Below are 19,914 nucleotides of genomic sequence, written 5' to 3'. Positions count from 1 at the left end.
TAGTGGCATTGACCTGAATCTATTAGGGTTTTGGTTTGGCGGTATTATAACTTGGCCGTGAATCAATCCCTTACTTAGACGCAACGTTTTCTTCTCCTTCCAAAACGAACCCCCCCCTCCTCCTCACCCTACACCTTCCTCAGCCCTCCCACCCCACAATACTGCAAAAAAAATTTCAATGGGTTCGTCGTATTCCAATTATTAGACAAGATCGAGATCAATTTTTGTTTCTTTTATGTGTGCATGGGGGAAGGGAGGGGGAAAGGGAAAAAAATCCATTGAAATCGATAATCATAATATTTCTTCATCAATTCCTCGTACAATCCTTGCTCTCTTTAATCCCGTTCGAGATGATCCTCAGTAGTTCGTTCGTCTAACGTTTTCAAGAATAAAACACATCAATGTTTCAATCCAATATTTGAATTTACAGTTACTCGCGAATGTATTCGAACACACACATTTACAGTTTTGTTTTTCTCGCGAGAGGAAATAATTGATTAATTTTATTGTAATGATTGGAAAAAAGTGATCCTAATAAATGTTAATGACTTGTTATTATCTGTTGGTTTGAACAACCTTTAAATTTTGTAAAAAATAAATTATAAATATTGTTTTTGTAAATATTCGATTTGTTTGAAAGTATATTTAAAGATTAATACTTTAATTCAATGTTAAATAATATGTCGTTAAATGTATGGTATATAAAAAATAAATTTATAATAATTAAATAAAATATTATTCACGTAAAGTGTGTTGAAATACATTAACGAGTCACTGTATATATATTATTATTATTATTATTATTATTATTAAGGATAAGGATTTTTCTAATAATGTGGATTTTTGATTAAAGATTCGAAAGATTGAAAGATATAGATGGATAGAAAGAAGGTGAGAAAATGAATGAAGATTCCACGTTACCTTCGGCAACGTGTTTAGTAGATCTGAAATAAGAAGAAGAAGAAGAAGAAGAAGAAGAAGAAGAAGAGAAGTAAAGGGAAAAGAAAAAAAACGTAGATGAAATAAAATAAAAGAAATGAAAGAAGAGGAGGAGGAAGAAGAAGAATAAGAAGAAAAAGAAGAAAAAAAAAAGAAAAAGGGGCGAAGAAAACGAAAGCAATCTCTTTCTCTCACCACGTTCTTGTGCCTCCGGTTCCATGCGACGTTGAACTTGACGTCATTAATTATCGTCTCGATTAGTGTATCGTACTTACTGCCTTGAGAACCTTTGAAACGTGTTAGCTGAAAAACGAACGGGTAACAGTGTGAATTATCGTGAAAGTTTCGCGTGCCATTTAAATTATACCCACGTGTATATATTATATACATGTGTGTGTGTATGTGTATCACGCGTGGAGACTTTTTTTTATCCCTTTTTTTTCTTTACTTTCTTTTTTTTTGTCATCTCTACTAATCTAAATGATACCCCATTACTAAATCAGATAACATTTCGTCATTAAGATTGAACGATCTTTCATATAATATCTACAAACCCATTTAATGTTCTCCTCTTGGTCCATGGTAATCGAGAAACCATAAAATGGATAATTTGTGATGCTAAAATAAAAAATATCGAACGATCGTTAAAGAAAATTTATTCTTCGTGTGTTGATTATTTAATAATGGATAAGTGTGGATTTTTTTTTCTTTCTCCTCCCCCCACTCTCTCTCTCTCTTAGGGTTTTATTTTATTTCAGTTTTGATATCGACAACTATCGAGTGATCACTTACATGCCATTCATTTTATCGAATCTTTCTGGTCGTTCTATAAAATCCATCGACAGATTAAATGCATTTGGATTACTCGCAATAGCCATAAGCGTTACCTCCGTATGTTCCGTTGAAAATGACGATAAATACCTGTAAACATCGTAAAATGAATTTCTATTTTTTCACATTAGATATATCGTTCTCAAAAGTTTCTATATAATTTTAATCCTACGTTTTAAATTAATCTCTATAGAATAATTTCAATTAAAAATTTATTTAAATATATATAAATTAAAAATTATATATTTAATATAATATAATTATAAATTATTTAAATATATATAAATATTTCCAAATTTATTTAAATAATATAAAGTTAACGCAAATTTTGAAATTTTTTTTTTCGTCGAGGTTTAAAACTTTTCAAACTCATCCTCGCAGTATAAGAAAATAAAAAAGAAAAATAAGAGAAAAAAATGTATTAAATAATCGTTCGATTTTAGTTCTAATCTAATCGATCGGAATATAAACAAGAATCTCTCTTATTATTTATTGTTACAACCAAATGGAACATTAAAAATAATCTCATCAATCATACCATTCGATCAATGTTGAATTTGGAGTACAACCAAGAGCATATGCCAGGCTAAATTTATCGTTTTCCTTTGGTTCGTGATATTTATCCAATAACTTGAACCATTGTTCCGTCGAAGAAAATTTAGCATACGTGCAATAAACCCAAACTAGAAATTCCGACGAAAAATCTTGTTCGTTTCTTCTCGAGGATCGCGCGCGCGCACACACACACGCATACGCAAATAATAATTATTATATATTATTACAATAATTTTACGGTTAATACAAAAACAAAAAATAATCGCTTATAATACGTACTCGATAACGGTGGTATCGTTTTGTAATAATTTTTCCACGAAATTGTTGAGATATTTTACGCAACTTTTGTGGCCGATCCAGCACGCCCATTTTGTTAATTCGATTTTAAACGTGCTCCACAATTCCGTATCGGTCTCGAACAAATTTCGTACTTTCGATTGATAAACTTCGTCGATTAATTTGCACGTCATGAACTGAGAACAGGGAAAAGAAGAAAAAAAGAAAGAAAGATCATAAAAATAAAAATAAAAATCTTAACAATATTTTCTCCTTGTAATAATTTTCACTTTGCAATAATTTTCAAACTTCATTTTCTATTGTGTCAAAAGTATATCATCTTCGATAATCAAATTTCGTATCGAATGAACGAACCTGTTACGAGAAAGAAAAATAATATTTTCAATAAAATAAATGACCCTCCTTCCCCCTCCTCTTCATCTTACCACCCACCCACCAATATTTATAATAAAATATCGAATAAATAATAAAAGCAAATTAACAATATATCTGCGCAACGTTACGAGCTGACAAAATACAATTACATACTGACACTTAATTATTATTCCTACTGAACAAAATATTACATATATATGTATATGTAATACACGTAACGACCATTTATCTTACAAAATATATATCACTAATTAATAAAAATACTAAGGTCAAGAGAAAAAGAAGAAGAAGAAGACGAAGAAGAAGAAGAAGAAGAAGAAGAAGAAAAAGAAAATGAATAAAGGAAGCCAGAAGCAACGAGGGGAGTTTAAAAGATTCCCTCGTGTTGTTTCTTTGGACGAACGAAGGTAGTAGTAGTAGTATTAGTAGTAGTAGTAGTAGTAGTAGTACCTATATAATCGAGTAGTCGAGTAGGATTCGATTTATGTAAATAAATTCTCGTTCTTTGGATTGAGAGGGAGATGGGAGGGGGGTGGTATGGGATAAGGGGGAGGGAGGGAGGAAGAGAAGAAAGAAATAAAACGAAACAACTAAAGAAAGAAAGAAAGAAAGAAAAAGTAAAATAAAAAATAAAAAATGAAAGAAAGAAAACAAGCAGAGTAAAGTGAGGCAAAGCAAAGCAAAGCAAAGCAAAGCAAAGCAAAGCAAATCAAATCAAATCAAATCAAACGAAAGTAAAGTAAAGTAAAGAGTAAAGTAAGGAAATAAAAAAAGAAAAGGGGGGGGATAATATTAAAAAAGAAAAAAGGAAGTGGGGGGAAAAAAAAGGAAAAAGAGTAAGAAGTTAAATGGTTTTTCGACCCTTTTCAATGATAATTTCTCCGAAAAGGAAAGCTGTGTGTTACGTAGCAAAGTGGTTAATTAAGCGTTCCCGAAGACTCGTATTTTGGTGCAAATAATGATTAAGTCTTTCAAGGCCTAATTGAACGTCGAGTCGTAATGACGGGCGGCAGGCTATGATCGCTTGTATTCCTGTCGAAGGGATAATCACTTGTTTTATGATGCTATACTTAAGACTTAACTGCACATAATGGGCGACATAACGGGGAACAACGTGGTAAACGATTTAAACCTTTAAGCCTGTTATCGGCTATCTTGCATATCTTATCGTTTAGGTAGTAGCGGCATAAATTAATAATAAAACTGGAAAACATGCGCACGAACACGCAGACACAGACGCAGACTCACGCACGCGAACATCTTCTCTTTTTTTTTTTTTTTTCTATCTTTTTCCTTTTTCTTTGAGAAAAATGTGACGTTCTAAATCGATGAAAACAATTTTTGATGGCGTGCGTGTGTGTGTATATGTGTGTGTGTATGTGTTTTTCTTTTGTTCATTTTGCATGGGGATAAAAATTATACATCGCGTGTAATAATTTTGTCCAAGTTGTTTAAAAAAGAAAAAATATAAAACACACACACAGATACACACATACGACGTTTATTACGCGTGCGAATGTATTTTTTTTAACTACGTACGTACGAGACTATAAGTATACATTTACGCTAAGTTTGTTTTATTAGGATGAAACCTAATCAGTTCGTACTTTTATTGTCTTACGAATTGAATTATGTTATTAAATTGTATAATGAATTTGTTGTTTGTGTAAAATTTATCTTGGAAATATTAATAATTATAAAACGCACGAACTTATTTTTTCGTTCAGCCTAATATTTGCATTCGTTTTACATTTTGTATTAATAAAATAAAAGTTTGTTTTATTAGGACGAAACCTAATCAGTTCGTACTTTTATTGTCTTACGAATTGAATTATGTTATTAAACTGTATAATGAATTTGTTGTTCGTTTAAAATTTATCTTGGAAATATTAACAATTATAAAACGTACAAACTTATTTTTTCGTTCAGCCTAATATTTGCATTCGTTTTACATTTTGTATTAATAAAATAAAATAAAAAAAAATATTTATAACTCTTACCCTAAAGACTTGAGAATCCCAAAGACGATATTCGATATACCCTAAGGCATCCTTGACCAACAACCATACATTTTTCCCTGTATCAACGTTCAACTTAAGAAGAAATTTCCAGAGCAAAGTTTGATCGAGTAATCCTCTGTTGAACATAGCAAACGCGTCGCTCAGTATCTGAAGCTTTGTCGTATCCGGTAAAAGATCGAATCGATTCGTTAGAAGTTTCCAATTTTCTTCGTCGTAATTCACTCGATACAATCCTGTTGAGAAAATGGGATAATATAAAAATGAAAAAAGATAAAAATGATATTAAATATCCGAACTATCCGAACGCTGTATTAAAACTTCATCTCGTTAACGTTAAATATATTCTCTCATTTTGTTTTATTTGTTTGTTTTTTTCTTTCTTATTCCACCCTTCTTTTTCTTTACTTTTATTTTATTTGATTTGATTTGATTTAATTTTGTCTATTTTTTTACTATTTATTTCATCCTTATACGAGATGATTATATTATATCACATTGTGACCTGTTTGGTTGATATTAAAGAGAATCCATTGATTATTGAAAATTGCTTCACTCAAGCCAGTATCATTAATCACCATGCGTCTTTCAAGCATCCATGCCTTAGGCAACGTCCCATCGAATCGCTGATCACTTTCGATTGTCCACGTTAAAGGGATGCACCATAATTCCTCGCTCGTATCATCAACGTTTAAATCCAGCCTATAAAATCTCTCCTAAAACATTATCGGATGATTCTTTATTGTTATACTTTGATCGTTATAATAAACTTACGTGTATACATATATATATGAATACTTGGTTAAAGAAAGAAAAAAATATCTATGGTGTGTGTGTGTAATTTTGTTGTTCTAAAAACCTGCATAAGTTCGACGAGGCCAGTTTCGTTATTCCTGATTACGTGAACAACCGGAAATCCAGCTTGATCCGTCCAACCTTTCATAATATTTTTAATAGAAAAATTATTGAATAATTTGGACAATTCGATTTCTTCTTGAAATATATCCCAAAGATCGTTCTGATCCGCGGCACGATAATAATACGTTCGAATATATTTTTTAATCGACGAAAAGAATATTGATTCGCCGAGAAAATGAAATATCATATTGACCAGACAATTGCCCTTAACGTATGGCGTCGTATCGAATATATCACAAAGTTCATTCCCCGTAATACTTAAATTGAGATACAACGGATGCGCGTTCTCTTTTTCTTCTTTTTTAAACATTTCACGATATTCCACCGCCATAATATCTTGTACACTCCAAGACGATTCGATCTGAAATTGGTAACCGTAATGGAACTTAAGACACAAAAAAATTCAATAAAATAATAACAATCACGAAAATGATCACTCTCTGTCTTTCTCTCTCTCTCTTTCTCACCATGCTTAATGCCTTGATACCAAAGAAAGATGAAAAACCTTCTTTCAACCATACTTCAGACCACCATTTCGGTGTTACCAAATTACCGAACCACTGATGGGCCACCTCGTGAGATGCGATCATAGCAAATATCTTGTTCTTATCGATATGTTGATTTTTATTATTACGCAGGAGCATACTACTCTCGCTGGAAAAATTGAAAATATATATTCAATTATTTTGTTCAATCTATAGTTTAAATATTATTTTTATTTACATAGAGAAAATATTTATAAATGAAGTAACAATTATCGATCATTGTTCAAAAATTTGTATATTATTTTTCTAACGAGAATGTAAGACTAACTCGAAATTAATCGCATAAAAATTATTACAAATATGATCAAAAATTGTTATCAAAAATTTCATGATACAAATATTAAGAAATTTATTTGGACAAATAATTGTACGAATTAGCAGTGTTTTTTTTTTTAATTCTAAATCGACAAAAAGAATAAAAAGAAAAATACGAAAAAAGTCAATTTGAATTGAATCAATTTTGTATCATCTTTAGCTGGAAAATTGAAAATATATATTCAATTATTTATAAATCGAGTAACAACTATCGATCATTGTTCAAAAATTTGTATGATATTATTTTTCTAACGAGAATATTCTAAGACTAACTCGAAATTAATCGTATAAAAATTATTACAAATATGATCAAAAATTGTTATCAAAAATTTCATGATACAAATATTAAGAAATTTATTTGGACAAATAATTGTACGAATTAGCAGTGTTTTTTGTTTTTTTCAATTCTAAATCGACAAAAAAAATAAAAAGAAAAATACGAAAAAAGTCAATTTGAATTGAATCAATTTTGTATCATCCTATACACGTTATTCCAAGAAGTGTATATAAATATTAACGTAGATATGCACAGGTTAATATACCGAAACGTAATGAGACCCCAATTTTCCATCGCCGAATACGCCAAACTTGGTACCGCTATCATGTCGAGCTTGTCCAAGTCGTAATGGAATCCAGTTAAATTTTGCATGAGCCTGACTATCGGTGGTATTAAATTTCCGATATACATGGTATCATTTTGCAAGTATTTTCTTGCGAACACATTATGAAATGGCCGTTCGGTAACATTAATTTGATAACTTTGGAAGTCAGTCACCATGAAAGCGGTCAGATACGTTGACATTGGTGGTGTTTTCTTGTAATGATCCCATACGTGATTTGATATTTCGTTACTGAAAAATCATAAAGGGGTTAAATATTATGTCACCTTCAATATAAATTAGTATAATATATTTTCTTCTTTCTTTTCATATTTCTATTTGTTGTTTGGTCAGTATATTTTATTTTTTTTTTTACTTTAAATAAATCCTCGATATAAATAATAATTTGTCGGTATTTTATAATAATTTTTTCACGTGGTTAGATATTTATTGAAAATATATATTCAAAGTATCTTACCTTTTTTAATACTTAAATAGAAATAATTCATGATGATATTATTTATTTCATACAAAAATTCTTTCAATATTATTAAACAAGAGAAATGTACTTTTTGTTATAAATTTTATAAGATAAATAATTATTTCTGTAAAACTTATTTTTTAAATAATAAAATATCGATTGTTGTTTCTTTTTTTATTTTTTGTTTCACTTAAAAAATGATCTTCCCATATCTTTTTTTTTTATTATTTCGTGTCAGATTTGAAGTTGATAGAAAGTTACGAGGAAGTAGGATTAACGGTTAAGTAGAAACTTACATTTTCTCTGTAGCAATCCGTATTGAATTAGAGTGAGTCCGCATGTCGACCTTTCGACCGATCGAGATTCGAAAAGGAGCCTTCATTGACGGCTCATCGAAGCATGGGAAAGCTCTTCGAGCAAAATCAGGTGAAAAATTCGATACGGCTATCCATCTGAAATAACGGAAGAAAAGAAAGAAAGAAAAAAAAAACAAATTGCAAGTTTTCTTTTTTTTCCTTTTTACTTTCCATTAATTATTTCTGTTTCTTACTTTTTGTTTTTTCTTTTTTTTTTCTTTTTTCCTCGAACAATTTTTATTTCAATTTTTTGTTTTTCTATTATATTCAACGTAACAATATTTTTTTATTTATTATATTTATTTTTATATTTTTTTTATTTCATATAACAATTATTATTTCAATTTTTCGTTTTTCTATTATAATTCGACGTACGAGTGAAATGATTACACACTAACCTGGTAACATTGGTGATTTCATCTTTGTACTTGCTACGAAACAAACCGACAGGTTTTTCGTTCAAACCACCCTCGTATTTTATTTTCAAATGATAAATTCGATCCTTCGTCAAAAGTTGTAATAGAAAAATATCGAGAAAATCATCGTCGGTAATGGATACGTAATTTTCAATGATGTACGTTTTGTTATCGGAACTAACGTAACTGACGCTGACGTTTTGTATATTTAATTTGTGAGAATGAAGACGTATGTGTTTCGTTGATTGTTTACAGTAGAGTTGAATCCCGACGTCGCCGATGATTTTAAAATTGTTCTCTGTCAATAATGGAATTATTTGTAATCTGTAGAAATAATTAAAATAATCAAACGTTCTTCGTAATGGTTTCTCCATTTACAGAGGTAATTTACAGAATGTATGCGTGTACATGACCCTATAATTATGAAATTAAATTAAGTTAAAATTAAAAGAACAAAAAAATAAATATGTATAATTTACATCATATTATTTAAAACTAAATTAATTCAATGTATTATAATTTTAACGATATTGTCAAAAATAAGACTTTAGATAGATGTTCTTGTTAATTTCAACATTTTAAAAATAATTCTTTTACGTATCTCAAAACAAAGAATTGTTTGACCAACTGATCAATTGACCAATTGGACCAATTGACCAACAATTAGACTATTTTCATAATTATAAGCTCATATACATATATATATATATATATTTTTTTATTGTTTGACCAACTGACCAATTGACCAACAATTAGAATATTTTCATAATTATAAGCTCATATACATATATATATATATATATTTTTTTTTCTATTCGTTTAATTTAATTTTTTCTTCGATAACATATTATTTTACCAGTATACATATATACTTTTTTTATTGATATATTTACTCACGTATATTCCAATGGTATAAGTTGATTAGGAAGTCTTTCGAGATAAGATTGTTTTCTCGAAACAGAACGATGTCTGTTAGGATCATGTTGTCTGTTGTCATTACGACTAACCAGAATAGAATTAACGAACCAATATATAATGAAAGAAGCAACCACTAATGAAACTATTGCCATTACCACAAAACGAATTTTTAAATGAAAACATCTTCTTCGCGATTGTTCTTCGTTTGTTGATTGTTGTCTCGCATAAGCTTGGAACGTAACTTCCACGATATCTAAAATTATTATTATTATTATTTCTTTTTCTTCGATAAAAGATCTTAATATAATAAAATATAAAACATTTGTGTATTAAAAGTAAAAAGAAAAAAAGAAGAAACTACCTGACCGTGCCGTATGATTTGCCATAGATAATCGTTGTTTTATACAAATTTTATTTATATATAAAAAGAAAAAAAAAAGAAAGAAGGAAATAGGTGTATAATCTTAAGGATTTCAACCTCCGCAAGAGCAAACGAAGACTGACGAGTTCCAAAGTCAAGACGTTCAAGATTTGCGTTCAACCAGATGCGATGTCCAAAAATATCCATACACTTGTAGACACCATGTTACATTTACCAGTTCGATATGTTGAGTTTCATTAAAAGCCATCCTTTATCTCTCCCACTCCTTATCTATTTTTATTTTTTTCTTATTGGTATAAAAATGTATTTTTCATTTATACGACGTTTGTGTACAATCAAATAAAAAATATATATGAGCCGTTTATTTTGAAAGTGGCCTAACTCCATTTTCCATTTTTTTCCGGTTACCCACGGTAACATGTACAGCTTCAAATTATCTATCAATAAAGCATTTAAGATTTTTTATATTCCGAGTAAATACGGTAATTCTGGACACATAAATTTTCAGAGTTAGTTGAATCACTGAACCGTTTATTTTGAAAGTGGCCTAACTCCATTAGGAGTAGAGATTTTGATGTGGTAGAAATGGCATTAAAAAAAAATAATTTATTGTTTGTCCCCCGAGAGTATTACAATATTATCAAAAAGTGTCGGAAAGGTAATAACTTTATTGTACATGAAATGAGACAAGAAGATTTTGTATCAACAAAATTATTAGAAGACGCAATTTTTAAAAGGGTCAAGAATTCTAACGGAGAACCAATAAACTGGTTAAAAATATGTTGGATGCGTTTTGTCAAAAATGAATAAGATTTTCTATAAGACATCAATGAATGAGAACGAAAATTTGAAAGTCCTGAATTTAATACCACGTCGGGGTAGACCAAGAAAGTTCGAAAATATTGTATTGACACCACTGTATAAAAATATAAGACAAATTACAACCGCAAAATTCAAGGATATAATTGACTTATTACGATATATACCAACGGAACATCATGATTTCTTTAAATCCCTTTCGCATACGCAAAATGTAGATGAGTAGAAAATTGTTTTGTAATTTATGTTTGTAAAAAATATTTTGAATCGCATAATTGATGTTTTTAAAGTGTTACAAAGATATGTAAAATAAAATAAGTATTGTTTTTTCGCAATTTGAAGCATCTTAAATTATGTTGAATGGACTTCGGTTCCTTCAAATTTTATAACGAATCTGGTTGTTAATTTTGAAAGTGGCCTAACTCCATTCTTGGTAAGAAAACGCATATTATTCACTTAATAATTGCCATTATTTTAATAGGAACTGTAAATTGAACACCTTTAGATACACTTAAGCAACATAACTCATTGTTATTCTTTACGTATATTTTTAATTGCATCGAAACGCAAACCTTTAAATATCTCAATTTAAGGTTATATGGAGTTAGGCCACTTTCAAAATAAACGGCTCATATATAAATTTTATAATTATTCTTTCTTTTCGATTCTTTGAACGTTGAATACAAAAAGAAAAATAAAAAGAAGGACGTACAAAAACACGTGCGCGTGTGTGGGGGTTTTCTTTTTTTTCTTTGACCGATAAAAATGCAAATGTCAGAGATACCCCGGACGTTGATTCTTCTTCCTTGAGTCACGAGAAACGTTTAACTGACATAACTACAGCTCGATGGTAGTATCTACGGTAATGTCAAATGATAAAATGATCTCGTGCTGAAATTGTGGGAGTCTAATCTATGTTTAATACGGTGTTCCGGCAACGTTTAACTTACGCTTCGCGATCGTAACACTTTTAAAGCTTGATAGTTAAACTCTTACCTACTATATGTCGTATATATACTATTTGCTTCATCGTTAATGACAAAACCAGAAACATAAATATTTCTCTTGGATGTAGATTACCACTACTACTACTACTACTATTACAACTACTCGTGTATTATCTTTTTATCGTGGGAATTTGTTTGAAACGATCAAATCCTTTTTTTTAATTCGACCGATGACACTTTTATCGTATTCAACTTCTAACATTAATTAAATATTGAATATATTTAATAAATACTGACACAAATGATTATTTACATCTCGTAACAAAAATCTAAATATTCGTTTATATAGATCATTTATTTTACACGATATTAAAAGAAAATTGGAAAAATATTTGAAGAAGTAATATACGATCGTAATAAATAAAATGTCATTTTAAATATATCTTGTGTAAAAAAAAAAGGGATGATACAAATATTGTAAATAATATTAGGGCATTGAGGTTAATTAAAAATTACCTTGCAAGTATGCAAGTGAAATATTAATTATCTTAAAAAGAACGCCGAACACGAACTTTTGCTCCACCCCAATAATATAAATGATCAAAAAACGATAATAATAAAGTGCAACGAGTTAATAACGCATTTTTAACGATGTAAAAAATGGTGGTGGTGGTGGGAGGGCTACTACTACTACTACTACTACCTTTAAGATGTTTGTTCGCAATGAAAAAAGAGACAGGAGTAAACAAGGACATTTTTATTCAAGTCCGATTCTCGTTTTCTTCGCAGACTGCTTGGCACCATCCTCGTCGTCGTCTTCGTAGTCGTCGTCGTCGAACCAAAAAGGTATCTCGTATTTCAGGGAATTTCATTTCCTGTAAACGATCTCCGGGACAGAAGGACGAGAAGAGGAAAGAGAGAAAGAGAAAGAAGATGAGAAACAGTCGAGGAGGTGGCAAGAGAAATTATGGAGGTTCCCTTTTTTTTTTTCTTTCCTTTCCCTGACTTATGGTTCAATGTAAATGAGAGAGAGAGAGAGAGAGAGAGAGAAGGAGAGTGGGAGAAAAAAGGAAACTAAACAATACCGATGACTAATGGGGGTACATGACCCTTAGAAAAGGACCTGACCCTTCGAACATCAAACCCACTTTTCTCCGATGTTTTCTTAGGTGGCTTATTCCTCCTCCTCCTCCTACTCCTCCTACTTCTCCTCCTCCTTCTCCTCCTCCTTCATTTCCCCCATTCACTCATCGCACTTTTTTCTTTTTTACATATTCACAAAGTTTACTTACGAACCATACTTGACGTATTAACGGCCCAGTCCTCAATGAAATTTCATCGATCGATCTACGAATGAATGGAAAATGATGATGAATTCTTCCTTGCTTTTCATTTGATTTTTTCTTCTTCTTCTTTTTCTTCTCTTTCATTCGCGCTACGATCGATAAGTGTATGTACTTCTTTTCTTTTATTTTTATATTACTTTTTTTATTCGAAAGTAAAAAACGGGACACGTTTCATATAACTTTGTATACATTTTGCTATAGTAGTATTTTTTTTAGCAATATAAATTCTCGAAGAGAAAGAAAATGTCAAAAACGTGTCAGAGACGACCTTTCTAATTTAACGCGACGAACGTGTTTCTCGATCGGAAGGCATTCTCGCATTCCAAAAGGGCGGATCTTTCCGGGGATCATCTTGCAAAAAAGATATTTTATCGCTCTCCTCCTCCTCCTTCTCCTCCTCCTACTCCTCCTCCTCCTTCCCCTTCTCTTTTCAACCCTCCGTAATCTAATTTTCTTCTTTTTTTTTGTAGAATTCGACATTTTAATTGCATCAAATGGAATATTTTTTATATGTAAAAGACATTATTAATAAATTTAATCAATCTATATCAACTATAAAATTATCTTAATCGTTAATCATCTGTAATCATTTTTATTTTACGTTCTTTCCCCAAAAAATCAAACCGATCTTGAAGATACTTTAAAAACCTTCCTGTAAATAAATAAAAAAGATAATAAATAACTGTGCAAAATTTGTCCGTTTTTAAAAATGTCGTAGATGTTTTCGTAGATTATCTTAAAAAAAAAAAGAAAAAAAATACGAAATAATTGAAATATAATATTATAACATTACGTTTAATTTATCGCTTAGACCTAGATACTTTCTATAAATGTACAAAAACTATGTTTCTATATCTATCTCTTTTTAATAATAACACCGTATCGATAAAATTCAAAACAACGATAACAAGATCTGATGGGATATTTAATAAGGGTTATCAAATTTAATTATATACCATTTGACGTAAGAAACATATAATTATTACATACCTGCTGCTACTCTCTTTCTCCCCCTTCCCTCTCTTTCTCTTTCACATGCAAAAAACCAATAAAGAAACCGATGAGTTTCGTGTACCTTAGACTCGATTCAATTTAAACCACATTTGATATTATAATCGATTTATCCAATTACAATTAATATCTTTCAAAAGGCTCATAATAACTTATCGAACAAGAAACCATGGTAATTTATCGAACCAAAAAAACCATGATAATTATACTCGCGAATAATTTTCTTTCGAAATAATTAAATCCTTCTTTTTCTTTTCTTGTCTTTTTCAATTAATCATGCTTTCTCTCGAATTTTCTAAAATTGTCTCTCTCATATCGTATATTTGATAAATATTATTTAAAATAAAAAATAAAAAATAAAACAAGTATCCATTGTGAAGAAATCATGACGATTGTATTCGTAAAAAAAAAGAAAAAAAAAATGTTATTACACGTTAACGTAATTAATCATCTCTCAAAAAGTTATTCACATTTTATCTCGCGTTTTATTCAAATCCTCTCTCTCTCTCATATATATTATTTTATAAATATTACTAAAATAAAAAACAAAATGGAGTTAACTTAAAAATACATGTGATTTCTCGTAGGAGAAGTCACCCAAGAATTATACTCGTGGAACAGTTTTATTTCGACACAATTAAAACATCTCGTATATTTTCCCTCATCTTTTTCTAAACGTACAATATTTTTCGAAGTAAAAGAAAATAAAAAAAAATACAGAAATGACAGGAAGAAGAAGAAGAAGAAGAAGAAGAAAAAGAAGAAAAGAAAAAAGGAAGAAACTTTTTGTCCCCGCCCATATAATTCTTTCGCGAGATATTTCGACCAGTTAATTTTCTCAACGTACCAGAAGAAGCAACGATGATTGGAGCATTCTGAAAGAAACGTAACGAAGAAGTTCCAGCATCTTTCCAGCCCTCCTCCCACATGCGATGCGTTTTTCATATCTCGCCTACGTCCACCCTAGCCATCTCCTTGCCTTAAACGTTGCTTTCAAGAGACTGACTTTTAACATCCTATGCCAGTTTCATCTTTGACATTTCCAAGTTGCTTCTAAGACAATACGCACGATCATAACCATATACCGAGTGTTAATTAACATATATATATTTTTCTTATTTTCTATTCTCTTCTTTTGTATTCTTAATTATAGTTAAACAATAAGGTATACGCGTATTTGTGACAAGTGACATACCCATAGAAAAAAAACCTAAAAAAAAAACCGTTCGTTATTTTATTTGATTTTATTACTTAATAAATTTTCAATGAGATAAAAGATAATTATAAAAATAATATAAAAATAATAGAAGAAAAGAAAAGAAAAGAGAGGTCTCGTTTCGTCATAAAAATTATTAGATATGGAATCGTGGACGGAGAACGTTAATACGAATCAAAGATTAACGAACGAAATTTTCGAGTCTACTTACTTCGATCGAGAAAACTTACGACTCGGAACGAATTGCGAAACTTTTTGGAATCACAAGTACTGGAACAGATCTTCCAATTCCTCGAGCGTTGTTAATACTTCGAAAGAAATGGGTCAACTTCTTGCTCCGTATTGTGTCAATGGTGCTTACTCGCAGAACACAGATGCCAAACAAAATTATCGTCTTTACAGGTACATACATATTATAAATTGTTCAAAAAATCATTTCTATGTAATAATAATAATAATAATCTTTTTTAAATAATCGAAATCGAATGAATCGTTGTACTTTTCGTGATACGTGTTTTAATTGTTCACTCAAGGTGGGGTCAATATTATCAACAAAGTTGTACCCCAATCGAACAACGAAGCGATAAAGAAGATTCAATGGGTGATTCGTCTCGTGATTTTTTGTTAGAAAAAAATATCGACAGTCAAGTTACTACGACGACAACGGCAACAACGGTCTTTCGAAAGGGAGAGATTTTACACTTTCAAAGTAATTTACAAAGTAACGTTCTAGATACCGAACGAGATACCAAGTTTCAAACTTGGCCGACAACGACAGCTCAATCGCAACAGGATCTTGTTAACTTTTCTTACGAGGAAGAAGAAGAAGAATCGTCTATCATCGATCACGGTAAGTTTTGATAAGAAAAATAAAACGAGTAAATAAAAGTAAATATATATATATATGAAAAAAAAAAATACACGCGTGTGTGTGTACGTAGAGAGAGATTGACGCATACATACGCATAAGTTCTTAACGTCTTTTCAAATCAAACAAATATAAAAGGAAAAGAAATTTTTGTATCTCGAATTAGATCATTCGTGAAAGTATCAACTCGTGCTAATTAAATGATCGATTAAATCGATCAATAAAAAGTCGGAATAGTTTATTTTATTTTCTTTTAATCGTCGATTTCTCTCTCTCCCTTTCTTTCTTTCTCGTGAAAGGGCAAGATGCAAGTTCTTGATCGAAGGGACATAAAAACGAGAGATTTTTACGAGCAACTTTCGCATACCGACGACATTTGCTTGTTGATAATCCGTTTGCATTAACCGCGTTTATGGCTTTACCGTCGCCAATACGGCTGTAAAGGGACCCAAACGTAGCCTAAATATTTATGAGGACGTTATATCAGCATCAGTACTCATTAACCCGCACATATTACGTAAGAAACGTGCCTAATTGTTGGCCCTTACTTACATTTTATTACCGCGTAATCGCGAACGTAGAAATGGGCATCCCACTTTGTGGTATAACTTTAAAAATTCACAACATTTTTTTATATAAGAATATATTTTTTTAAATATCCAAAATATTTCTTCTATTTTGATCAGTATTTTTCAATGTTTTTTTCGTCAATATTTTGTCAAATTAATGATTGGTATTTATTTATAAACAATGTCGCAGCATTCCAGGGATACATATTAATATTTTATTACTAACAAATTTGTTATTATCTTAATGATATTACCTTCGATATAAATGTCTAATAATTTTTGTTAATTTCAATGCCATTGTTTTATAAATACCGATCATTTATTTTAAATACTGATTTAATAAATAGCAATCTATAGTAAAAATATCTCATTGTCAGTAGATAAATGTATTTGTGTTTTGATAAAAAAGAAAAAAGAAAAAACCGTGTAAAATTATTAAAAAATACCAAGAAAATGTTAAAAAAAAAGAACTTGATCATATTGTAACTCAGATAAATTTTACTTATCAATCGTACAATTATATATCACTGAAAAATCGTAAAGTTTATGAATTTTTATGCTTATTATCGTCGAGATCAAATTATGCGTTTTATTAACTTTAAAAAATGATCATTATCATCGTTCTCGTCCTCGTCGTCGTCATAGTTGTCGTTGTTATCAACAAATTTCTACGATTGACGTCATTTAGTAATTAAAGTAGCCGACACTAGAAACAAAAACTAGCAAAAGGAAAAAAGAAAAAGATGAATAAAGTTCTAAGGGTACTTCGTTATACCAGCACACCGGAGTTCTAAGCGGCGGTTTAGATATTTTTTTAAACATATACGCGTTTCAATGAAGCCAAACGTTTTAGAAGCGGCATCAGCATCCCACACACACAAGGGTTTATCAGTCGGCTCGGCGTACTCACTACTCGTGCAATGACGCATCGAATATGCGGCTATTTTCATCAGCACGCGGTATATAATACGACAAAAAGCTCCGTTCGTGGTAAAATCCTCTTGTCGTTCCACGAAGTGCGGCAAGAAAATTACTCTCTTTAAGAAATTACTCCAGATCCTCCTACTTGACCAATCACATTTATTTATTTATTTATTTGTGATTTTTATTTCTTGTATTTTTTAAATATAACTTATTTATGCATGAATTTCGAATTCTTGTAATATTAAATATAATGATACTTATATTTAGACAATCAATAATTGTAAATATTTTAAATCAGTATTTGCAACAAAATATCAATACATTAAATTAACTTATATTAAATTAAGAACATTAGTATATTATTTATCGTTGATTAATAAAAAATACTGATCAAATAAATATTAATATTTCAAATATTAATAGAAATCAATGAAATATTGAATATCTTCTCGTTCTTTAATTTTTGATATTATAGAAAAGACAAGAAAATTAAATAATACGGTTGACAAACCTCGCAAAGAGAGGACAGCTTTCACGAAGCAACAGGTCCGTCATTTAGAATGCGAATTTGCACACAGCAATTATTTGACACGTTTACGACGATACGAGATAGCTGTTGCATTGGATTTAACCGAACGCCAAGTAGAAATTTTTTATTACATAACTTATATTTTTATATTTTATATATATTCTACAAAATTATTGATAAAACCTTAACTATTCTTATATATAGGTCAAAGTATGGTTTCAAAATAGACGCATGAAGTGGAAAAGAACTAAAGGAAATACATCTAATCTACAAGAACGAAGTGCTGTATCTTGATACGCTAAGTATTTGAATGTACATATATGTAACTGTACATAATAGTTAATGTTACTTATTTTTATTTGTAATAAGTTATGTAAATCCTTTCAAAATTTGTACATTACTTACAACAAATTATCTAATATTTGTTTAACTGTATTATTTTAAGTTGTAGTTTGTTTCGTAAAGAAAAATAAAATGTATTAATAAAAATCACATCGGCGAATTACAATACAAAATCCCTTACGTCTGCTCATCAACATAATCAACCGGTTTGAATTTTAAATCAATACCTTTTGCTTTTAATTTCTCCTCCAACTTTGTGAGATTTCTTAAACTTTTCTTCGTATACTGTTTGTGTTTTCCGTCGCTTATTATAGAATTTCTATCAGCGTTTACCTTTTTCCTATTTACGGCTTTTGGATATTTCGTCTTGGACCAACTCTTTCCTGCGAAGAAGCCAAAGTGCTGTTTCTCCGGAGGTATGAAAGTCGCTACAAATTTTTAAACAAAATATAGTAATATCACACTACGCTCTAACATAAACTAATATAAATTTATATATAATACCTTTCAATAATCTACCACACATCAAATAATTATTCATTGTTTCTGCCGCTATCTTAGCCACCTCAGGAACTAGAAATTCGACGTAACCAAAACCACGACTTGTTCCGGTCTATAAAAATGATAAATAATTGTATAGCGTACATGCATCCAAGAAAAAAAAGTATGCACATTAAATACGTACCTTGCTAGACCTTACAAGCCTTACTTTGGTAACTTTACCAAATTGTGAAAAATAATCTTTCATTTGTTCTTCAAAGAATCCATGTGGTATGTGACCAAGATATAAAACTCCCCTACTAGACTTAAATACCCATTCCCTTTTTGCATTTTTCTTAATAAGTGATTCTTTTAGTTTATCTCTTGCCGATCTATCTTCAATTTGTTTTTTCTATAAAAGTATTTAAAATCAAGAACGTATTAGCAGTGATATTAAAGATATTGTTAGAAAATATAATTTATATTAATACGTGAATTCTAACCTCAATAACTTCTTTCACATTTTTCACAGCTTTTTTCAAGGCCGATTCACCAGCATTTTTCGAGACTCTTCTTTTATTAGATACAGCTTTTCTAAGTGCTTTATCTCTTAAAATTTTCGTTTTACTTTTAACTTTCATTTTGATAAATAATATTTCACATAAATCTCACACGCGGACACAAGCAATTTCCCCGCAACGCGATGCAGACGACATCTGAGTGTATCACTAAGAAATCGATTCTGATTGGTCGAAAAGTGTGGGAAATTCAACAGCATTTTTATTTCACATTCCTATGTACTAAAACAAATTTATTATATTTTAAATAATTTATCAAAGCTCTAAGGAAATAAATATATGTTTTATATTTAAATAAACACAATGCATCGGTGAAAAGATTTGGATACGCGAGATGGAA

General features: G+C 30.1%; 3 protein-coding genes and 1 long non-coding RNA gene across 4 annotated transcripts; 1 reads left to right on the top strand and 3 right to left on the bottom strand.

Annotated features, from left to right (window-relative positions):
* Positions 1 to 278: 278 nt before the first annotated feature.
* On the bottom strand, positions 279 to 10,200 carry LOC122518156 (aminopeptidase Q-like). The gene is made up of 14 exons (XM_043636898.1): positions 9,543 to 10,200; positions 8,628 to 8,969; positions 8,170 to 8,325; positions 7,336 to 7,644; positions 6,401 to 6,587; positions 5,875 to 6,294; positions 5,521 to 5,731; positions 4,998 to 5,251; positions 2,605 to 2,798; positions 2,309 to 2,485; positions 1,732 to 1,860; positions 1,494 to 1,557; positions 1,135 to 1,242; positions 279 to 373 (listed from the first exon to the last, which is right to left on the bottom strand). The coding sequence occupies exons 1-14, from the start codon at positions 9,713 to 9,715 to the stop codon at positions 308 to 310; spliced, it is 2,790 nt and encodes a 929-aa protein (XP_043492833.1). The 5' UTR covers positions 9,716 to 10,200; the 3' UTR covers positions 279 to 307.
* Positions 10,201 to 12,974: 2,774 nt separating this feature from the next.
* LOC122518146 lies at positions 12,975 to 15,141 on the bottom strand. The gene is made up of 2 exons (XR_006303985.1): positions 14,916 to 15,141; positions 12,975 to 13,058 (listed from the first exon to the last, which is right to left on the bottom strand). It is a non-coding gene; the product is annotated as an uncharacterized LOC122518146 (long non-coding RNA).
* A 285-nt stretch (positions 15,142 to 15,426) lies between these two features.
* On the top strand, positions 15,427 to 18,468 carry LOC122518241 (homeobox protein Hox-C5a). The gene is made up of 4 exons (XM_043637039.1): positions 15,427 to 15,686; positions 15,818 to 16,134; positions 18,166 to 18,287; positions 18,379 to 18,468. Exons 1-4 carry the CDS (start codon positions 15,427 to 15,429, stop codon positions 18,466 to 18,468), a joined length of 789 nt encoding a protein of 262 aa, XP_043492974.1.
* Positions 18,443 to 19,713, bottom strand: LOC122518149 (MKI67 FHA domain-interacting nucleolar phosphoprotein). The gene is made up of 4 exons (XM_043636889.1): positions 19,500 to 19,713; positions 19,202 to 19,408; positions 19,021 to 19,129; positions 18,443 to 18,944 (listed from the first exon to the last, which is right to left on the bottom strand). The coding sequence occupies exons 1-4, from the start codon at positions 19,635 to 19,637 to the stop codon at positions 18,694 to 18,696; spliced, it is 705 nt and encodes a 234-aa protein (XP_043492824.1). The 5' UTR covers positions 19,638 to 19,713; the 3' UTR covers positions 18,443 to 18,693.
* Between the last annotated feature and the right edge of the window lie 201 nt (positions 19,714 to 19,914).

Source organism: Polistes fuscatus, unplaced genomic scaffold (assembly GCF_010416935.1).
Source record: "Polistes fuscatus isolate 324 unplaced genomic scaffold, CU_Pfus_HIC Scaffold23, whole genome shotgun sequence".
NCBI lineage: Eukaryota > Metazoa > Arthropoda > Insecta > Hymenoptera > Vespidae > Polistes > Polistes fuscatus.
Note: the sequence above shows the minus strand (reverse complement) of the source record. Positions and strands in the feature narration are given on the sequence as shown.

Coding starts and splice junctions, on each gene's coding strand:
- LOC122518149 (XM_043636889.1), bottom strand. CDS start 19,637: ATGAAAGTTAAAAGTAAAACGAAAATTTTAAGAGATAAAGCACTTAGA. Junction 19,409..19,499: donor ATGTGAAAGAAGTTATTGAG/GTTAGAATTCAC, acceptor ATACTTTTATAG/AAAAAACAAATTGAAGATAG. Junction 18,945..19,020: donor GTGTGGTAGATTATTGAAAG/GTATTATATATA, acceptor AAAAATTTGTAG/CGACTTTCATACCTCCGGAG.
- LOC122518241 (XM_043637039.1), top strand. CDS start 15,427: ATGGAATCGTGGACGGAGAACGTTAATACGAATCAAAGATTAACGAAC. Junction 15,687..15,817: donor CAAAATTATCGTCTTTACAG/GTACATACATAT, acceptor TGTTCACTCAAG/GTGGGGTCAATATTATCAAC. Junction 18,288..18,378: donor TGGATTTAACCGAACGCCAA/GTAGAAATTTTT, acceptor TCTTATATATAG/GTCAAAGTATGGTTTCAAAA.
- LOC122518156 (XM_043636898.1), bottom strand. CDS start 9,715: ATGGCAATAGTTTCATTAGTGGTTGCTTCTTTCATTATATATTGGTTC. Junction 8,970..9,542: donor CTTATACCATTGGAATATAC/GTGAGTAAATAT, acceptor TTATTTCTACAG/ATTACAAATAATTCCATTAT. Junction 1,558..1,731: donor TTCGATAAAATGAATGGCAT/GTAAGTGATCAC, acceptor TTTTTATTTTAG/CATCACAAATTATCCATTTT.